The following is an 18,337-nucleotide window of genomic DNA, read 5'->3' as shown; positions in this document are numbered from 1 at the left end:
ACCAGGGCCAGATCAATCCTAGAGAACGCTGAGTATGCAGGTGAGTAGCAGGAGAACTGTTTGGCGTCAGGGTATTTTTGTCTCCATGCATCTATAAGGCCCAAGCCCTCCACCAATGCCGCAAATTGTCTATGTCCACTTCTAGATCCCGACTGTGACCTGGAGTGTCTATCTATTATCGGGTTCAGCACATTGTTATAGTCGCCTACACTTATTATCGGTAGGCTGGGGAAAAGGGCAATGAATTCGGCAGCTTGCTTCAGTACCTCTGCCGAGTATGGAGGAGGTATATATATTGCTAGGAGCAACAGTGGTGTGGAGTGTATTGTACATTTAAGAAATACGTACCTACCCTCTATATCTACCTTTACTTGGTCTGCATTAAACGGGACTGATTTGCTCACTAGAATTGACACTCCCCTCGATGCTGACGTGTAAGTGGAATGGTATGACCAGCCGATCCACGGCTTTTTCAAAGACAATATTTTGGCTCCCATTAAGTGGGTCTCCATCAAGCATATGACATCTGAGCCATATTGCTTTAACTGCTTAAGCACTAGGGTTCTCTTTATCTTATCGTTAAGCCCACGTATGTTCCAGGAGAGAAATTTAGTTATACTAGGAGGCATTTAAGATTGAAAGCAGATATTGGTGCACAGTGTGTGGCACAGGTGTAACCATTTCGGCACGTGTGAATGATATACATAGGATTGAGTATACGTACCGGTGTCTTGCACAATACACAACACAAAACTTGTACCAAGAGCATCTCATACAGAACAAATAGATAAACATAATACTGACTATTTCCAGTATGAAAACTAACCTATGTTTAACTTTAACCCCCCCCTCCCTGTATGTCCTTCGGAACTGTGACATACTTCTTCCCTTAACCTAACAGATCCCAATAGTCTATAGGTAACTACTAAACTGTCATACTACCCAGAGTGGGCAAAGTATATAGTGACTAGAAACGGCAAGTTGTTGCCGCTAGCCGCTGCTTATATAAATGTAAACGCTCACATAACATAACATAGTTGCCTCCTTACACAGGGAAAGCATAAGCACATACCCTGTTTGTTGACCAGTATATGGTAAAAAGGGAAATGTATAACACAGAAGAGTGTTTAATTAGTTATAAGTTTCTTAAGGGTCTACTTGCATGGCTCTTCTGGCCGGTCTGGCAGTATCTAGCCATGCCGCAGCTTCTCTCGGAGTGGAGAAGAACTTCGATTCGCCATCTATAATCACTCGCAGTTTAGACGGGAACAACATGGCATACGAGATATTGAGGTCCCTCAGTCCTCGCTTGACCTGCATGAATTGTGTACGATTTTTCTGTACCTCCACCGCAAAGTCTGGAAACGTGGATACCCTTGTGCCGTTCCAGAGTAGGGGGCCCTTGGTCCGGTTGAGTTTCAGAACCGTGTCTCTATCCCTGTAGTGCAGGAACTTCGCAATTAGGGTGCAGGGTGGTGCCCCCGGGGGTAGCGGACGCGTGGGAATTCGGTGTGCTCGTTCAACCGAGAAGAAGGCAGAGAATGCGTCTGCTCCATAGGTGTCTCGGAGCCACTTTTCTACGAATGCTTCAGGATTAGGGCCCTCTTCCCTCTCGGGGAGACCCACGAATCTAATGTTGCATCTCCTCAGGCGTCCTTCCATGTCGAGCATTTTATTCTGGATAGTGGAGACCTGAGTTGTTAGGTTGTCCACCTTGGTGGTCAGCGGGGTTATTTTATCTTCTAGAGTGGACGTCCGTGTCTCTACTTCTCCCACACGCTCGCGCACTCTCTGCAGGTCATGGTGGATAATCATCAGATCGGATTGTACCTGACCTATTTTTTCAGTCAATCTGGTTTCACTGGCCGTTACCGCCTCCAGCACCCTCTGCAGAGCTTCATCAGGAGTTCCCCGGGAAGAGGAGGGGTCAGTGGGCGAGGAGGGCTGAGAGACTGAGTCGGAGTTAGTGGCCCCCGAGGCAGTCTGGGGGTCTCTAGCGAATTTTTCCAGTTGGGCCGCAGTTGATGATCTTTGTGTTTTCCCCATGATGTTGTATCAGGGTTAGAAGGGGCACCCCCGCACAGTTTCAGCGACGAGGGCCTGGGGGTCTGAGTTGTTATGTATAAGTCAGTCAGACGATAGATGCAGGGGTTTGCAGCCAGTGGTGACACAGATAGTAACCAGGGGAGTGCTAAGTATCTGGTGTGCAGCAACTGAGTTGTACAGTGTTCAGGGGGGCTTGAAGCATGCAGTCAGTCTATGTGGGGGCACGCTGTGCAGGCTGACTTTCGCCTCTATCACACAATGCCAGTGGGAGGCCAAGTTTTAGTACAGAAACTGCAGGGCATAGGTGATCACCCACAGCAGTCAGGTATAGACAGGTCCCGCTTCTGCAGTATACAGGGTATATGTTGAGCCCCTCAGTACTACAAATGTCCCCAGGGCTAGCTGATCCCTGCTTCCCTCTCACCTCCTCTCTGCAGTTCACAGGTCTTTTCAGCAGCAGAATCCTGTGTGTGTCACAGCCATTCAGGTGCTCCCCACGACGATGACAGTCTCTGGGGGGGTCACCAGGTCCAGCCTGCCAGTGCTGTGGCTTATCTGTGCAGGGCTCTTGTTACAGGGGATAGTTGCTGCAGTGTCCAAGATGGCGGCGGCCTCCGTCTCATCAAAGGACGCCGGCTCCGGCACCCCACCGGGGTCCACACCCTCCGCAGGCAGGTGGGTGCTCCCCGCTGTAGTATCGCAGCACTTTGGGGCTCCGGAATCTGCGCTCCGACCGGCTATTCGTTTGTCTGGCGGGGCGCGCGCTCCGGAGGGCAGTAGCCGCAGCAGCAAGATGGCGCCGGGTCCCTTCGTCTCCTCGTGCGCCGGAGGTTTAACGCTGGTCTCCGGGCGCACGTCCACCCCAGGGACTTCTCAGAAGGATCGGGCAGTGCACGGGGGTCTCGCACTGAAGTGTGGCAGTTTTTAGAGCGGTGAGCGCTGTTAGGATGGCGGTGTCAGGATTTTAGCAGCGGGAGCAGCTAATAACGGCTCCTTCTACATGCCCGTCGTAGCCACGCCCCCCGGGGTCCTGTCATTTTTATTGTCTGATGGGGTTCCAGAGCAAAATAGTTTGAGAACCCGTACTGTAGGATACCCATGTCTATGCTTTAGAGAAGGGGACAAACAGCCCAAAAGTATGAAAAACAAAAAGTGATCTGGCAGAGACATTAAAATGGATGGCTATCAGTAAGTTTGTACCATAAGTGGCTTTAGCCCACAGAATAGTTACTATTAAGCACAAGCCTGAGGTGGATTTCAAGAACCAAATTACAGTAAGTAACACATCTGCAGGCTGTTGTGAAGACATTGAAACTGACTGAGGAAGTCTGGTCATAAAAGGAGAACAATCACCATAGTACACATGACATAGATAATGAATGCATGTTAAAACATAGAATTTAAGTGTTTTGCTTGGAAAAGTCTGGTAAATGTACCTGGTCCTCTGCTATGTGGCTTCTGGCAAAAGGAGAATCGAGAAGAATGTGTAGAGCCTGGAGACAAGCTGTGACATGTTCTACAGGTTCCTCAGGCCGGGGAGCACAGAAGAACTGGATGCTGATGCCTTTAGACACAGAAAATAGTTATGCTTAGTTATACACAAGGCCAGTTGTATATTGTACACAACACACCACATAACTGAACAGTGTTTTTCCCACGTACCGAAAATCAGGTGCATTCTATCTTTGTTGAGCTCCACCAGAGACTTTGGACTAGGTGGTGTTCCTGGCGGCTGGCTCAATGCTATGGCTGGGTTGCGTTTCTGGGAGTTTGAGATTTTTGCTTCATCAATGATGTCTGAATTATTAAAACCAGTGGAATTAAGCCAGAGCGTCACTGCATGAAGTATAGGAGCCCAGGAGTTACGATAATGGAGTCTAGCTGTATCAATGGTTTCAGGAGTATAAAAGGCTCCACCTGTTGATTAACATAAATTAAACATAATAATAATAATTAACATACTATAATAAACAAAATATTTTTGAAAGATGTGTTTGGCTAACTTCATCTCCCGCATGTCAATGTGTATTTTGTTTGGAAGTGGGCAGGGACTGGACAACCTGTAACCAAAATGATCTCCAGAAAGCCCACAGCAATACAGAGCATTTCAGGAAATCACCGGTCTGATCTAGGGTAAAGGCAGTTAACGGTTTACTAGTGTAATTGGGTCTGCATGAAACTGGGTTCCTTACAATGCAAAATAACAGTTTTTAACCAACAGGTGTCAGAACCTTTTTAACTGTGATACTAGAGAACACTTACCATCTGGAGGCAGCTGGCTAGCAAACTCAGGTGGCAGGGTAAGGAGGGCATAATCTTTCAGTACTGCCAGCCACAGCCGGCTAAGTGTTGGAAGTCCTGACTCAACCAATGAGATGAGGCTATCAGGGGGAAGCTCATCAGTGTTATTGTAATCATCATCTTCATCATCATTGGACTTCAGTACCTTAGTTGGCTTACTTTCTGCTTCTTTTTTAATAGTCATGGCAACAACATAAACCTAGAACACAGGGTTGAATACAACAATCAGAGTGATTATTGGAATTATTTAGAACATAAATAACAGCACACCAATGGCAAAATAGTGAAAATAAAACTTTCATTTAGAAGAAACACTAAGCTCACCTTGTCGACATCGGTCGAATATAAATGTTAACATAGCAGCACTGTATTAATAATGGACATTAGGAACTTTAACGCAAAATCCAACATCGGAGCTTAAAAAAAACCCATTAAAGCAATAAAAACAAAACCAATCTTTATGGATGTTCCTGTAAATAATATACGTTGTAAACAGCTCACTATGGGGCAGATTTATTAAGCCTGGTGAAGTGATAAAGTGTGCGGTGATAACGCACCATCCAATCAGCTCCTGTCATTTTATCAAACCCAGCCTGTAACTTGACAATTAGGAGCTGATTGGCTGGTGCTTTATCACCGGCCACTTTATCACTTCACCAGCCTTAACCCTTTGAGTGACAAGTGAATTTGTCAAAATAGGTGTAAAGATTGCCAAACAACATTTGTATTCATCAATAAACTGTCATGTTTAACTTATATAGGAAATATAATCTTTTTCTACCCGACATTTTTTATAATCTTTTTCTACCCGAAATTTTTTATTTGAGTTTATATAACAAATGTGAGCGACGCTGGTATTTTTAACATCTCTCACAGAGATGTTGGCACTCAAAGGGCTAATACACCTGTCCCCTATATTTTCAGGTTGCACCCATTTTACACATTTGCCCAAAGTAGAAGAAGCCTTGTGTTCCTTCTATACCGCTACAATCATAGCTGCAGAACCTGCCAGGCCCAAGGATACAAACTCTACTAGACAGCAAGTCATTGCGGCTTCATATAGGCCCCTTATAATCTCTGCAACATTTGCAGCATGTATACAGGATCCTATATAAATATGAAATCATATAGGTGAATTTTACAATAATTTGTTTAGTGATTTTATATACTATTTATAACGCAACATTTAATTGCTATGCTTGTTCTATTCATCAGCTGATTACAATGGTTCATCATTTAAGTGAACTAGTAAAAGTGTAGTTGCCAATGGCAACCAGTCAAGTTAGATTTCACTTCTTAAACTACTAGAGAAAAAATGAATTGGAATCTGACTGATGAACAGGCAAAAAAGGTACAGCACACAGCAACTACAGTAATGTGTCACACAATGGGGTGTATTCTAGGATTTTTGTGAGCTGTGACAGCGAGCAGTGCTGACTGCTCGCTGTCACAGCTCGCAGGGTCAGTATTCAACTGGAAATGGCGTGTGCAGAGGGGGGGGTGTCACCCTGCACATACCCTTTCCCCCTTGCTAGGTTTTTGCAGCAACGGGCAAACGGAGTGTTCGGCTGCTAAAACAGCGAGGCTCGAAGCTAAATGCAGCGGGCCCCCTGCATTAGCCGCGAGCCTCACTGTTTGGGGGATTCCTCACTGCCCTTTGACAGCGAGGATACCCCCGGAACGTAGAATAGGGTGAGCGGGGTTTAAACTGCCCAATGTGTAAACTATTAAAGAAATGTTATGCCTCTACCATTTTAATCTAAATAATTTTGGATTCTTGGTTACATCACCTTGTAGAAATGTATAACACATTCATGAAATAGCTACACATCAGTCTAAGTGGCCTTAATGGCACGGATATATGCAAACTATTAAATTGGCAAACTTTATGTTAAAATCCTCCTATCCCAATTATTTCTGAATACTTGAAAAGCAAATAAACTTACTCTAAGGAGATATGTGAATATCTATTTATAGATAAGGCCAGCAATTGATATAATATTACAACAAAGAGAAAATAAACGTGCCTACCTCTGCCCAAGCTTTCAGTACGGCTAGCTTCTCCATAGTTATGGCACTCTCACGGTAAAGCTGACTGGATGCCCCCTTCCCTGTTTGTGCCTTGTCCAGTGAGGAAACCAAAAGGTGGTGCACTCTGCGTAAGTCATTCAGGTCACTCACCACTCTGCTCCCTATCCAGGTGCTGCACACCTGACAACAGAACCACACAGGTGGTTATTCTGGCAGATACCCCAAAGGAGAAGATTCATCCGTAGCCATGCATACATTAGGCCATGCATACCTGACAGGCTTTCGCAGTGATGTCTGAAGGGGTATCCTGGGAAAATGCTGGTCTTAAAGCGGCTCCAACCTAAAAAAAGAAATATTCAATCATTTCTCAAAATAGAAATCTGTACAGGTCTATAAAACACTATATTGTCACCTAGCATTAATCTATGAAGTTAAACAGAAAAGGTAAGGCTAGTAACAACAACTTATTCAAGGAAGCTTGGAAACAGCCATGTCTGGTTTATCAGTACATTAAAATGGACCACATAATAGAATAAATGTCTAATGTTTTATTATAAAATTGGACCCTGATTTAAAAGTAGGTTGTTATGCACGTTTGTTTGATGACCTAATCGCGTCTTACATAAATACATAGGTGTAATGTGCAAGCACGCACTGGGAGAATGGAGGCCGGAAGATATAAAGGGACCGGGATGGGACAGAAGATGCAAGTGGCGATCGAGAGGGAGAAGACAGGGGAGACAGCTGGCTGAGAGTGCTCGAATACATTTAAAAGGAAAGAGTTGCAAACTGCAAAAACTGGATGTTTGCAGAATCAGCAATGCACAACCTATTGCTGATAACACATCTCAATTTCCCCCACTTATTTCCTATTGTTACAACATATGCTAAATTAAACACTAAAGGCAATGTATTAGCATTAATACATTGCAGTGCTCACACAGTTGAAAGGCCTACAAACTAAACATTGTCCTGGTTTTCATTTAAAACTCTAGCACTCCTTCTGCTTACATTTGCCTGATACTGTTCCAGGATTACATGTCCTGGAAATTCAGGCTCAGGAACAGAAGCAAACTTCTTGATGATATCCTCCAGAGCTTGCAGGCCCGCCATGCGTAGCTGGTTGCTGTGGTCAGTGGCAGCCATGAAAGCCATCCGAATAAGATCAGACAGGTGTAGGACCAAGAGGTCATCTGTGAAATGAAATTAATAGACTGAGCAATATAAGCTATAAATTAGAGTATGTTACATAAATTACAATTAGGGTTGCCAATCCCGGAGCATTTTTTCAATCCCGGAATTCCCTAATTAAAAAACCCGCCCCGGCCGCCCCACATATTTACTTACATGTGCGGTGCGGCCGGGAGGGTGGTCGGTGAAGCTGGGAGGGTGGGCGGCCGATTACTGATGCTGGGAGGCGAACGGGTGAGTGAGTGGCCAGTAGCAGGAGCCGGGCAGGCAGGTGGGCGATGATGTCATGCTGCGCGCCCAGGACGGGTCTGTGCAGCTGCTTGGCCTGCGCAGCGTGACCTCTGGCCTAGTCACGCTGCGCAGAGCCACACTGCCGGGGAAGGGAGAAGCCAGGCAGCGTCTGAGCACACGCTCAGACGCTGCCCAGCATTAGACTGCGCATGCGCAGTCTAATCCCGAAATCTCGGGATTGGAAACTCCAATCCCGGGATTGAAATCCCGGCGTTATAGAGGCCAGATCCCGCCGATCCCGGGATTGGCCACCCTACTTACAATATACTTTAAGTATTATGGACATAACAGACAATACATTTTTAAGTATTAAGGAAGAAGAATTCTAGGAACCTAGTTTTGGGAGTAATTACACAAGATAAAACAGAAAGTTACATTCTGTGCATTGGCATTACCCTCGGTCCGATGAGTTTATAGAATAATGAAATCTCATTTCTAACAGTGGTTCCCGAACCCAGAACCTCAACAGTCCAGGTTATAAGGATATCCATACTTAGGCACAAATGACTGAATTAGTACCTCAGTCAGTTTCATTATACCATCTGTGCACAAGCAGGGATATCACAAATATCTGTACTAAAGGCTGCTTTTGGGAACCACGGATCTAGAACCTGTCAGATAACAGGGTTATTTGTTTTATCCATTGTGACTGCTAGCTTGAGAAAGTATAAGGAACAATCATGCTGTATCCTTACTTTTGGGATTCTTCAGCTTCAGTGTGCGAGCAGCAGCTAAATCAAAGTGAGCCTTGTTGGCGTTCTCACACAGCAGGATGATCCGGCACAGGCAGTCTGCGGCAAACACACGAGTCGCCCAGCGGGGGGCTACAAATGGCTTTGATTTATCATCGTCTCCAAGGGTAGTAAACATGGTGTCATCATCCATTTCATCCTTCTTCTCCGAATCTTCATCTCTTACTCCAGCTAGCAGACCGGCTGTACCCACATCTAAAATAGATAAACGCAAATATGTAAATTGTCATTAATGTACACGAGAATCAGTCAATTAAAATCACTTGCACAAGCTCAGTTATAATATATTAAAAGTGCAGTGTCATCAAAACTATGTGATAAGTCACTGTGTGATATCCACGTGACAATCTAATAATGTCAAGACAGAGGGTATAGGCAAGTATCTCCTGAACCAGTGGTCACCAAACTGGGGCATGTGTACCCCTGGGATTAAACTAGACAGGTTGGGGGTACTTGAAATAAAGCATAAAAACATAATTACAGCTGCTGAAATTAAGGTTTCAAATATAGATATTTTATGTGTAAACCACACAAAACAGCATTAATACAGTTCTTAAATGTAATTTTTAAATCTAAATTATACACCATTTTGAAAATCTTGCCTTTTTGTGTATTAGTTAGCACTGTATAAGGCAGGACACAAGCAATCTTTGGCATGTCAGCGTATTTTCTCCTCACATTACTGCACAGGCAGAACATAATGTACACTTAGATACATACCACTAGTGGCTGCCAAGACATCCTTGCATAACAGCAACCAATGAGACAATTTATCCATGGCCAATGAGGAGAGCATGTGGCCCAGAGTGTCATGAATGTCGGAGCACAGTTTCCGATCGGTTTCCCGGTCCAGCATGCCAAACAGAACACCTTCTAGACCCGTGTCTGTTATGTTTATATCTGAGAAGAAACATGTGATCACTACTCTTTATCTATAGTCAAGGATACAGAACCAGCTTCTATACATGCGACTGCTCTGCTCTAAAAGACAACTGCTCCATCCTTATATACTGTACATCAGGTGAAGTCAGAGGATGATTATGCCAAGTAATAATACAGGTCACGCTAATTTTGAATAGAAGCTGTATAAAAACTGGTTTATATAATAGATTATATACATAATGTAATAAAGAATTTGAAACAATTACAATTCCTCAGCATGTTCTATTAAATAAACCCAGATTATTCATCTAGGTTTAACTATAAAATCCAAAAGACGTTCCGCTATTTGCTCATGATTGCGCATAAACCATCTACAATTAAACTGCACTGAAATATATAGCATTTTTTATTTAAAATAAGTATGCCTCAAAATGTATATAAGGCGGGGTTTCCTACCCTCCCAAAAAGGCAGAGAGTCTCCCGAAAATCAGGCCCCCCCTTCCGGCCCCCTGGAAAGGTGGGCAACCCCTCCGGCGCTCCCCCTCCCCAGCGGTAAATTACCGTGATTTGCAGCTATTCAGGGGAAGGTGCGGGGCTAAAGATGAAAATCACACCATTTAGCCCCGCCCCCTCCTTGAAGACCCACGAATTGCGGGATTTGCAGTACTGGTGGCGGGGCTTGATGACGTCTACATAAGGCCCCGCCCCCTCTCCCGGAGAGGAGACTAAGAATAGGCAACCCTGATATAAGGTTGGTTAACGCAACAACAAGACAGACACATTCAAATGAAATTTGTATCTCTGCACTTACTAAGGCCACTGCTCTCCTTATCTGCTGCATTCTTTGCCAGGTTCATGGCATATTCACACACCTCTGCTGCCTCTCTCTGCGCTAGCTGCCTGAGACAGGCTACAGCCGCACGTCTTAACAGCAAATGGGAACTGCCTAGTTGAACCTGGAAGGAAAAACATACTGAAATCACAATATCTATTAAAATAGGTATCAAGTAATGGGCCCAGTTCATATTCATACACAATGCTGATGTTCGTGCTAACTAAGCGATGATCGCCAGCCTGTGCATACACAGCAATCGCACTGCTCATGTGTCAAGGTGTCTTTGCCATAATTTATGTATAGTAGAGAAACATGGCTCCAGTATTGCTACTCCTGAAGCCAGTCTGCAATGGGTCTACACTTCCAGGTGTTTTTGTGTATAGGCTGCTAATGAGTGCGCAGTTACAAATGTGTTTTCGATCATTCCAATTGGTTTCGTTTCCTTTCAGGGCAGCAGATTGTTTTGCTAACATTAGCAATTCTATAGTCTAGGAAATGCACTTGCTAAAGCATGTGCATACAAACATGAATTAGGCCCAACATGTGATCCAGTTAGTAGCAGCAAAGAACATTCACATTTTTCCAAAATGACAAAATTACAGTATAGAAGTAATGCAAAATATAGAGATGTGCGCGTTCGGTTTTACTCAGTTCTCAAATCGGGATAGTATTGGCTATCGGCTGTCACATGTTTAGGATAGCCAATATAATCCCAATTTGAGACCAAAGTAAAACCGAACTTGCGCATCTCGAAAATATAGTCATGCTGCCATGACAAAGACGAACTGAGGATATGGATAATCTTACACAGAGACAAGGGACCAGGCTGGAGAGATTGACGTGACGAGGAGCGAACATGTGAAGTTGTTGGAGGCAGGAGATGGCCGCAGCCTGGACCAGAGAGTCTGAGTGATCCTGCATGATTGCACAGCCCACAAGACAAGAAGACCGGATGGTAGAAATAGTGGGCCCATTGCCTGTGATAAAACATCATCATCTGATATGATTACACAGAGATAATTATTCATGTCTGCATGTATATACTCTGAAGCAAGGTACTGTATGTGCTAGTTCTAATTTTGTGAGATTTCTAAACAACCTACAAAGTGTACCCTGTGTCTGATCTAGGGATTAAAGATCCATATTACGGTCCTTTGTACTGTGGGGAGACCTTAATGCAGATAAAAAAGTCAACCAACTGTGTGTATGTATGCTTAGTGGTGGCTTATCAGCCTGGTAAGTAGAGATTCTTTAGCTACAAAGATCCATGAATCCAGTATTAGGCAGATAAAAAAACACAAAGTGCCTCCACAATGCATCCTATAAGGAGGATGGAACCAGCTTGTGATGTGGCATACAACTCGCTTACAGTGTTCTGCTTCCTAGGTTACTGATCTACAGATAATGGTGTCATTACCACTGACCTTGCAGCTCCGGACCCACAGTTGTGATGATAGCACCCAAGCACCGTCCCAGGCACTGATGGACCTCTGTATGTGACGGAGGGACAGTCAGCAGAAGTGTAAGCACTAAAGAGAGTGTTGGTTCAACGTAGCCCCGATACATTGGACCACTTGAGTCAACTATCAGCGCAAGTGAGTGGAGAGCCCAAGTCTAGAGACACATAACAACAACAACAAAAAAAATTATATATAATAATTTTATTATTTATTAACAGTTTCTTAGCACACATATTCCACGGCGCTTTATAGAGAATATTTGAACATTCACATCATTCCCTGCCCCAGTGGAGCTTACGATCTATATTCCCTACTACATGTACACGCACGCACACACACACACACACACACACACACACACACACACATTCTAGGGTTAATTTGGTTAGGCGCCAAATAACCTACCAGTATATTTTCGGATTGTGGGAGGAAACCGGGGTACTTATATGTTAGTTGGCTGCCCACTATAGTTAGTACGCTCATACCCTCACTATCCATGTTGGCGTGGAGTTGACTTTATATAGTGTGGCGAGCCCGCAGAAAGCTTAGTGGGCGCCCAACTAACATATAATTACCGAAACCAGAGTAACTGGAGGAAACCCACGCAAGCACGGGGAGAATATACAAACTCTGCACAGTTAGGGCACTGGTGGGAGCGAATCCATGACCTCAGTGCTGTGAGGCAGTAATGCTATCCATTACACCATCTGTGCTGCCCTAATCAATTGAATTGTTCATCTTTTATAGAGCCTTTTAGTTTACACAAAGCCATACCAAATACTGTCGTAGTTTAGATATATTCACAATGACAGCTGGACAAGAAGATTACATCGCTTTCTTACCTGAACTTCCGGTGATGTGCCATCCTGAGCCAGTGCCAAGAGAATGCTCACACTGGTCTTCAGATGCTGCCCTGAACCAATTCCACCAACATAACGGTGCAAGCATCCAAGAGCAAGAGAGTGGCCTGTCCGCGACACTACATCACGCGCTGACTTCAGCCTAAGAGATCAGACACTTTACACTAATACACAGTATCCTAGAGCGCTTTCAGTGTCTGTGCCTATAATGAAGCAGCTGGCGACACACTGCAATCCAATTAATTGTAACACGTATACTCACTTGTCAAAACTGAACTGCGCCATCCTAGCAATGAACGTGGCCTCTCCAACCACTTGTGCCATCCTGCCCAAAGCCTCTCCAGCAGCACATCTGAGGATAGGATTAGGGTTGTCCAGGGCACCCATAACCAGCGTCAATGCAGACTTCCGTACTTCCTCAGGACCTAGTGAGCTTTTGTTTTCTGCCAGGCCCTAGGTACAAGATTGGAATATGTGCCAGGTTTCCGCAAGTTATTCGTTGTTATGAAGAATATTTTCCTGTATTAAAAGTATGGCTACATGGAAAATTACCAACAGCACACTATCTCAGAACCTACCCCTACAATAGTATAAAACTGACCCATAGTAGCTGGTTTAAAACTTACATTTTGCCTTTATTTAGAATTCTGCCTTATCCTTAATCTTTGTTCTCATTACGATACTCTAGTGTTATATACTCTTCTGTATTTTGATCTACTAGATCTTTTGGAACAGAACGCTCATACAAAAAAACAAAATCTGTACCTTTAGTGCACTGAGGACAGCTGTGAAGATATTGAGCTGTACAGACTGTTGGCGGACCCCTTTTGCTTGCTTCACACACTCTGCAAAGTGATCCAACATTTGTAATCTGAAGGAGAAAACATAGCACAAGGTTTTGTTAAAATGAGACTCCTGCTGCAAAATATGCCCATTTAATCTGTTCTCTCGCTAAGCAGGAAAGCAGAGTGTTACATTCTAAAGCTCCATACACAGGAAGCGATTGGTCTCTGAGCTATATATCACTCAGCGACCAAATAACTGAGTGTCCCGTTTTCATAAGTGAGCAGTGATGGGTTGCTGATGAAATCAAGACACGCTGCTGGTGGAAGCCACTGGTCGCCAGAAAGCCAGCGGGAGAAGTCGCTGGTCGCATGAGCACTTTAGGGCTGGTCGCGGGAACAGGTTCCCAGCGACCATATCCCCAGTGATTGTTGCTGAAATTGCCCCATGTATACGGGGCTTTAGGGCTTATTTGTTAAACTAAGTGTGCAGGAAATCCCCAAGAAATAGCCATTTTTGTAGGAAAGCAGCAAACTGTAAGCATCCCCAGGATCTATGTAGGTGACACCAGGATATATGAATCCCCTGCAGCGGTGTCCATGCTGGAAATTCATTCTAAAGGGTTAACACCTTCAAGTGAATCTCCAACACTCAAACTCCCCTAAACCTAAGATTCCAATATCCCCCAAAAGAAGTACAGGTTGAGTATCCCGTATCCAAAATGCTCGGGACCAGGAGAATTTTGGATAACGGATTATTCCGTATTTCGGAATATTTTAATATTTCAATGATGTATTTTGAAGTATCTTGCATTTATGCTGTATAAACACATAATATACACACAAATATATTTTATTACCACATAAAATACACACAAACATATTTTAATTGTTCAAAAAACAAGGTTTCAAAACGTGAAACAAAATGTGTGTACTATCTCAGCACTGAATTTGAATGCCAAGCAATCATTGTCTTGCACATATATAGTGCCAGTTACATATCATGTCCCCAGTGATGCTGTTACATATGTCCCCAGTGAGTTTTTAGCAAAAAAAATATTTTTTTTTCACTTTCTGGAATGTCCGTATTTCGGAATAATTCGGATAACGGATATTCGGATACGGGATACTCGACCTGTAATCACAAAAATATTTCACACTCTTGACAACATTCTGTGACTATGGGGTCTATGTATTAACCCCTTCCTGACAGAGCCAGTTTTTGCGTTCCTGACAGAGCCCTTTTTTTCAAATCTGACATGTCTCACTTAAGTGGGGATAACTTTTTTTTGCTTTTACTTATCCCAGTGATTTTGAGATTGTTTTTTCGTGACACATTGTACTTCAAATTAGTGGTAAATTTGGGTCGATACAGTCTGTGTTTTTTTGTGAAAAATACCAAAATGTCGTGAAAAAATGGAAAATTTAGCAATTTGCAAAATGTTAAATTTTCTGCTTGTGAGACAAATAATCATACCACTCAAAATAGTTAATAACTAACATAGACCATATGTCTACTTTATGTTGACATCATTATTTCAACTTCCTTTTAATTTTTTTGGACACTAGGAGGCTTACAATATGAATAGCAAATTCTCAAATTTTCAAGAAAATTTCAAACACTGATTTTTTTAGGGACCAGTTCAGTTCTGATGTGACTTTGAGGGACTTGTATGTGAGACACCCCCATAAATGATACCATTTCAAAAACTGCACCCCTCACAGTATTCAAAACAGCATTTTGGAAGTTTGTTAACCCTTTAGGTGTTTCACAGGAATTAAAACAAAGTGTAGGTGAAATTTCAAAATTTCATTTTTTTTGCAGATTTGCAATTTTAATACATTTTTCTAAGGAACACAGTACATTTTACTAGAGAAATGTGACTAAAAATTGATTCCCCCAATTCTTTTGTTTTCATAAATATCCTATATGTGGCCCTAGTGTGCACGTTGACCAAACCACAGGCTTCATAATAGAAGGAGCACCTACTTGATTTTGGAGCCTCCTTTTTATGAGATTATTTTTTAGGCACCATGTAGGTTTCTAGGCACCATAAGATGCTAAAAGTTAGGAACCCCCCACAAGTGACCCCATTTTGCAAACTACACCCCTCAGGGAATTCATCTAGGGGTATAGTGTACATTTCAAACCCCCAGGGGTTTCACCAATTTTGATACAACTGGGCAGTGAAAATGAAAAATTACATTTTTTACACAAAAATGCAGTTCTGGCTCAAAATTTTTCATTTTCAGAAGGTATGAAGGAGAAAAAGCACCCCAAAATCTGTGCCCCAATTTCTCCCGAGTACGGCAATGCCTCACATGTGACCAAAAAATACCATTTGGGTGCATGGCAGGACTCAGAAGGGAAGGAGTGATTTTTGGATTTTGCAGCTCAGATTCTGGTGGAATTTTGGTGGGTGCTATGTCGCATTAGCAAGACCCCCCAAGCACCAATACAGTGGAACCCCCCCACAAGTGACCCCATTTTGCAAACTACACCCCTCAGGGAATTCATCTAGGGGTATAGTGTACATTTCAAACCCCCAGGGGTTTCACCAATTTTGATACAAGTGGGCAGTGAAAATGAAAAATTACATTTTTTTACACAAAAATGCAGTTCTGGCTCAAAATTTTTCATTTTCAGAAGGTATGAAGGAGAAAAAGCACCCCAAAATCTGTGCCCCAATTTCTCCCGAGTACGGCAATGCCTCACATGTGACCAAAAAATACCAGTTGGGTGCATGGCAGGACTCAGAAGGGAAGGAGTGATTTTTGGATTTTGCAGCTCAGATTCTGGTGGAATTTTGGTGGGTGCTATGTCGCATTAGCAAGACCCCCCAAGCACCAATACAGTGGAACCTCCCCACAAGTGACCCCATTTTGCAAACTACACCCCTCAGGGAATTCATCTAGGGGTATAGTGTACATTTCAAACCCCCAGGGGTTTCACCAATTTTGATACAAGTGGGCAGTGAAAATGAAAAATTACATTTTTTACACAAAAATGCAGTTCTGGCTCAAAATTTTTCATTTTCAGAAGGTATGAAGGAGAAAAAGCACCCCAAAATATGTGCCCCAATTTCTCCCGAGTACGGCAATGCCTCACATGTGACCAAAAAATACCAGTTGGGTGCATGGCAGGACTCAGAAGGGAAGGAGTAATTTTTGGATTTTGCAGCTCAGATTCTGGTGGAATTTTGGTGGGTGCTATGTCGCATTAGCAAGACCCCCCAAGCACCAATACAGTGGAACCCCCCCACAAGTGACCCCATTTTGCAAACTACACCCCTCAGGGAATTCATCTAGGGGTATAGTGTACATTTCAAACCCCCAGGGGTTTCACCAATTTTGATACAAGTGGGCAGTGAAAATGAAAAATTACATTTTTTACACAAAAATGCAGTTCTGGCTCAAAATTTTTCATTTTCAGAAGGTATGAAGGAGAAAAAGCACCCCAAAATCTGTGCCCCAATTTCTCCCGAGTACGGCAATGCCTCACATGTGACCAAAAAATACCAGTTGGGTGCATGGCAGGACTCAGAAGGGAAGGAGTGATTTTTGGATTTTGCAGCTCAGATTCTGGTGGAATTTTGGTGGGTGCTATGTCGCATTAGCAAGACCCCCCAAGCACCAATACAGTGGAACCCCCCCACAAGTGACCCCATTTTGCAAACTACACCCCTCAGGGAATTCATCTAGGGGTATAGTGTACATTTCAAACCCCCAGGGGTTTCACCAATTTTGATACAAGTGGGCAGTGAAAATGAAAAATTACATTTTTTACACAAAAATGCAGTTCTGGCTCAAAATTTTTCATTTTCAGAAGGTATGAAGGAGAAAAAGCACCCCAAAATATGTGCCCCAATTTCTCCCGAGTACGGCAATGCCTCACATGTGACCAAAAAATACCAGTTGGGTGCATGGCAGGACTCAGAAGGGAAGGAGTGATTTTTGGATTTTGCAGCTCAGATTCTGGTGGAATTTTGGTGGGTGCTATGTCGCATTAGCAAGACCCCCCAAGCACCAATACAGTGGAACCCCCCCACAAGTGACCCCATTTTGCAAACTACACCCCTCAGGGAATTCATCTAGGGGTATAGTGTACATTTCAAACCCCCAGGGGTTTCACCAATTTTGATACAAGTGGGCAGTGAAAATGAAAAATTACATTTTTTACACAAAAATGCAGTTCTGGCTCAAAATTTTTCATTTTCAGAAGGTATGAAGGAGAAAAAGCACCCCAAAATATATGTGCCCCAATTTCTCCCGAGTACGGCAATGCCTCACATGTGACCAAAAAATACCAGTTGGATGCATGACAGGACTCAGAAGGGAAGGAGTGATTTTTGGATTTTGCAGCTCAGATTCTGGTGGAATTTTGGTGGGTGCTATGTCGCATTAGCAAGACCCCATAAGCACCAATACAGTGGAACCCCCCCACAAGTGACCCCATTTTGCAAACTACACCCCTCAGGGAATTCATCTAGGGGTATAGTGTACATTTCAAACCCCCAGGGGTTTCACCAATTTTGATACAAGTGGGCAGTGAAAATGAAAAATTACATTTTTTACACAAAAATGCAGTTCTGGCTCAAAATTTTTCATTTTCAGAAGGTATGAAGGAGAAAAAGCACCCCAAAATATGTGCCCCAATTTCTCCCGAGTACGGCAATGCCTCACATGTGACCAAAAAATACCAGTTGGGTGCATGGCAGGACTCAGAAGGGAAGGAGTGATTTTTGGATTTTGCAGCTCAGATTCTGGTGGAATTTTGGTGGGTGCTATGTCGCATTAGCAAGACCCCCCAAGCACCAATACAGTGGAACCCCCCCACAAGTGACCCCATTTTGCAAACTACACCCCTCAGGGAATTCATCTAGGGGTATAGTGTACATTTCAAACC

At 43.4% G+C, this 18,337-nt stretch overlaps 1 protein-coding gene across 1 annotated transcript in view; it reads right to left on the bottom strand.

Moving 5' to 3' along the window:
* Positions 1 to 18,337, bottom strand: part of HEATR5B (HEAT repeat containing 5B) — a 66,552-nt gene that overhangs the window by 16,896 nt on the left and 31,319 nt on the right. The window contains exons 17-30 of the mRNA XM_083176096.1: positions 13,415 to 13,520; positions 12,912 to 13,102; positions 12,632 to 12,791; positions 11,754 to 11,943; positions 11,137 to 11,306; positions 10,306 to 10,450; positions 9,333 to 9,512; positions 8,556 to 8,807; positions 7,390 to 7,571; positions 6,650 to 6,718; positions 6,379 to 6,558; positions 4,309 to 4,546; positions 3,709 to 3,963; positions 3,483 to 3,610 (exon numbers count right to left, since the gene is read on the bottom strand). Coding sequence (XP_083032222.1) covers positions 3,483 to 3,610; positions 3,709 to 3,963; positions 4,309 to 4,546; positions 6,379 to 6,558; positions 6,650 to 6,718; positions 7,390 to 7,571; positions 8,556 to 8,807; positions 9,333 to 9,512; positions 10,306 to 10,450; positions 11,137 to 11,306; positions 11,754 to 11,943; positions 12,632 to 12,791; positions 12,912 to 13,102; positions 13,415 to 13,520 — 2,446 coding nt within the window. The remainder of the gene's footprint in view (positions 1 to 3,482; positions 3,611 to 3,708; positions 3,964 to 4,308; positions 4,547 to 6,378; positions 6,559 to 6,649; positions 6,719 to 7,389; positions 7,572 to 8,555; positions 8,808 to 9,332; positions 9,513 to 10,305; positions 10,451 to 11,136; positions 11,307 to 11,753; positions 11,944 to 12,631; positions 12,792 to 12,911; positions 13,103 to 13,414; positions 13,521 to 18,337) is intronic.

This window comes from Crinia signifera, chromosome 3 (assembly GCF_055691185.1).
Source record: "Crinia signifera chromosome 3, ASM5569118v1, whole genome shotgun sequence".
Taxonomy (NCBI): domain Eukaryota; kingdom Metazoa; phylum Chordata; class Amphibia; order Anura; family Myobatrachidae; genus Crinia; species Crinia signifera.
Note: the sequence above shows the minus strand (reverse complement) of the source record. Positions and strands in the feature narration are given on the sequence as shown.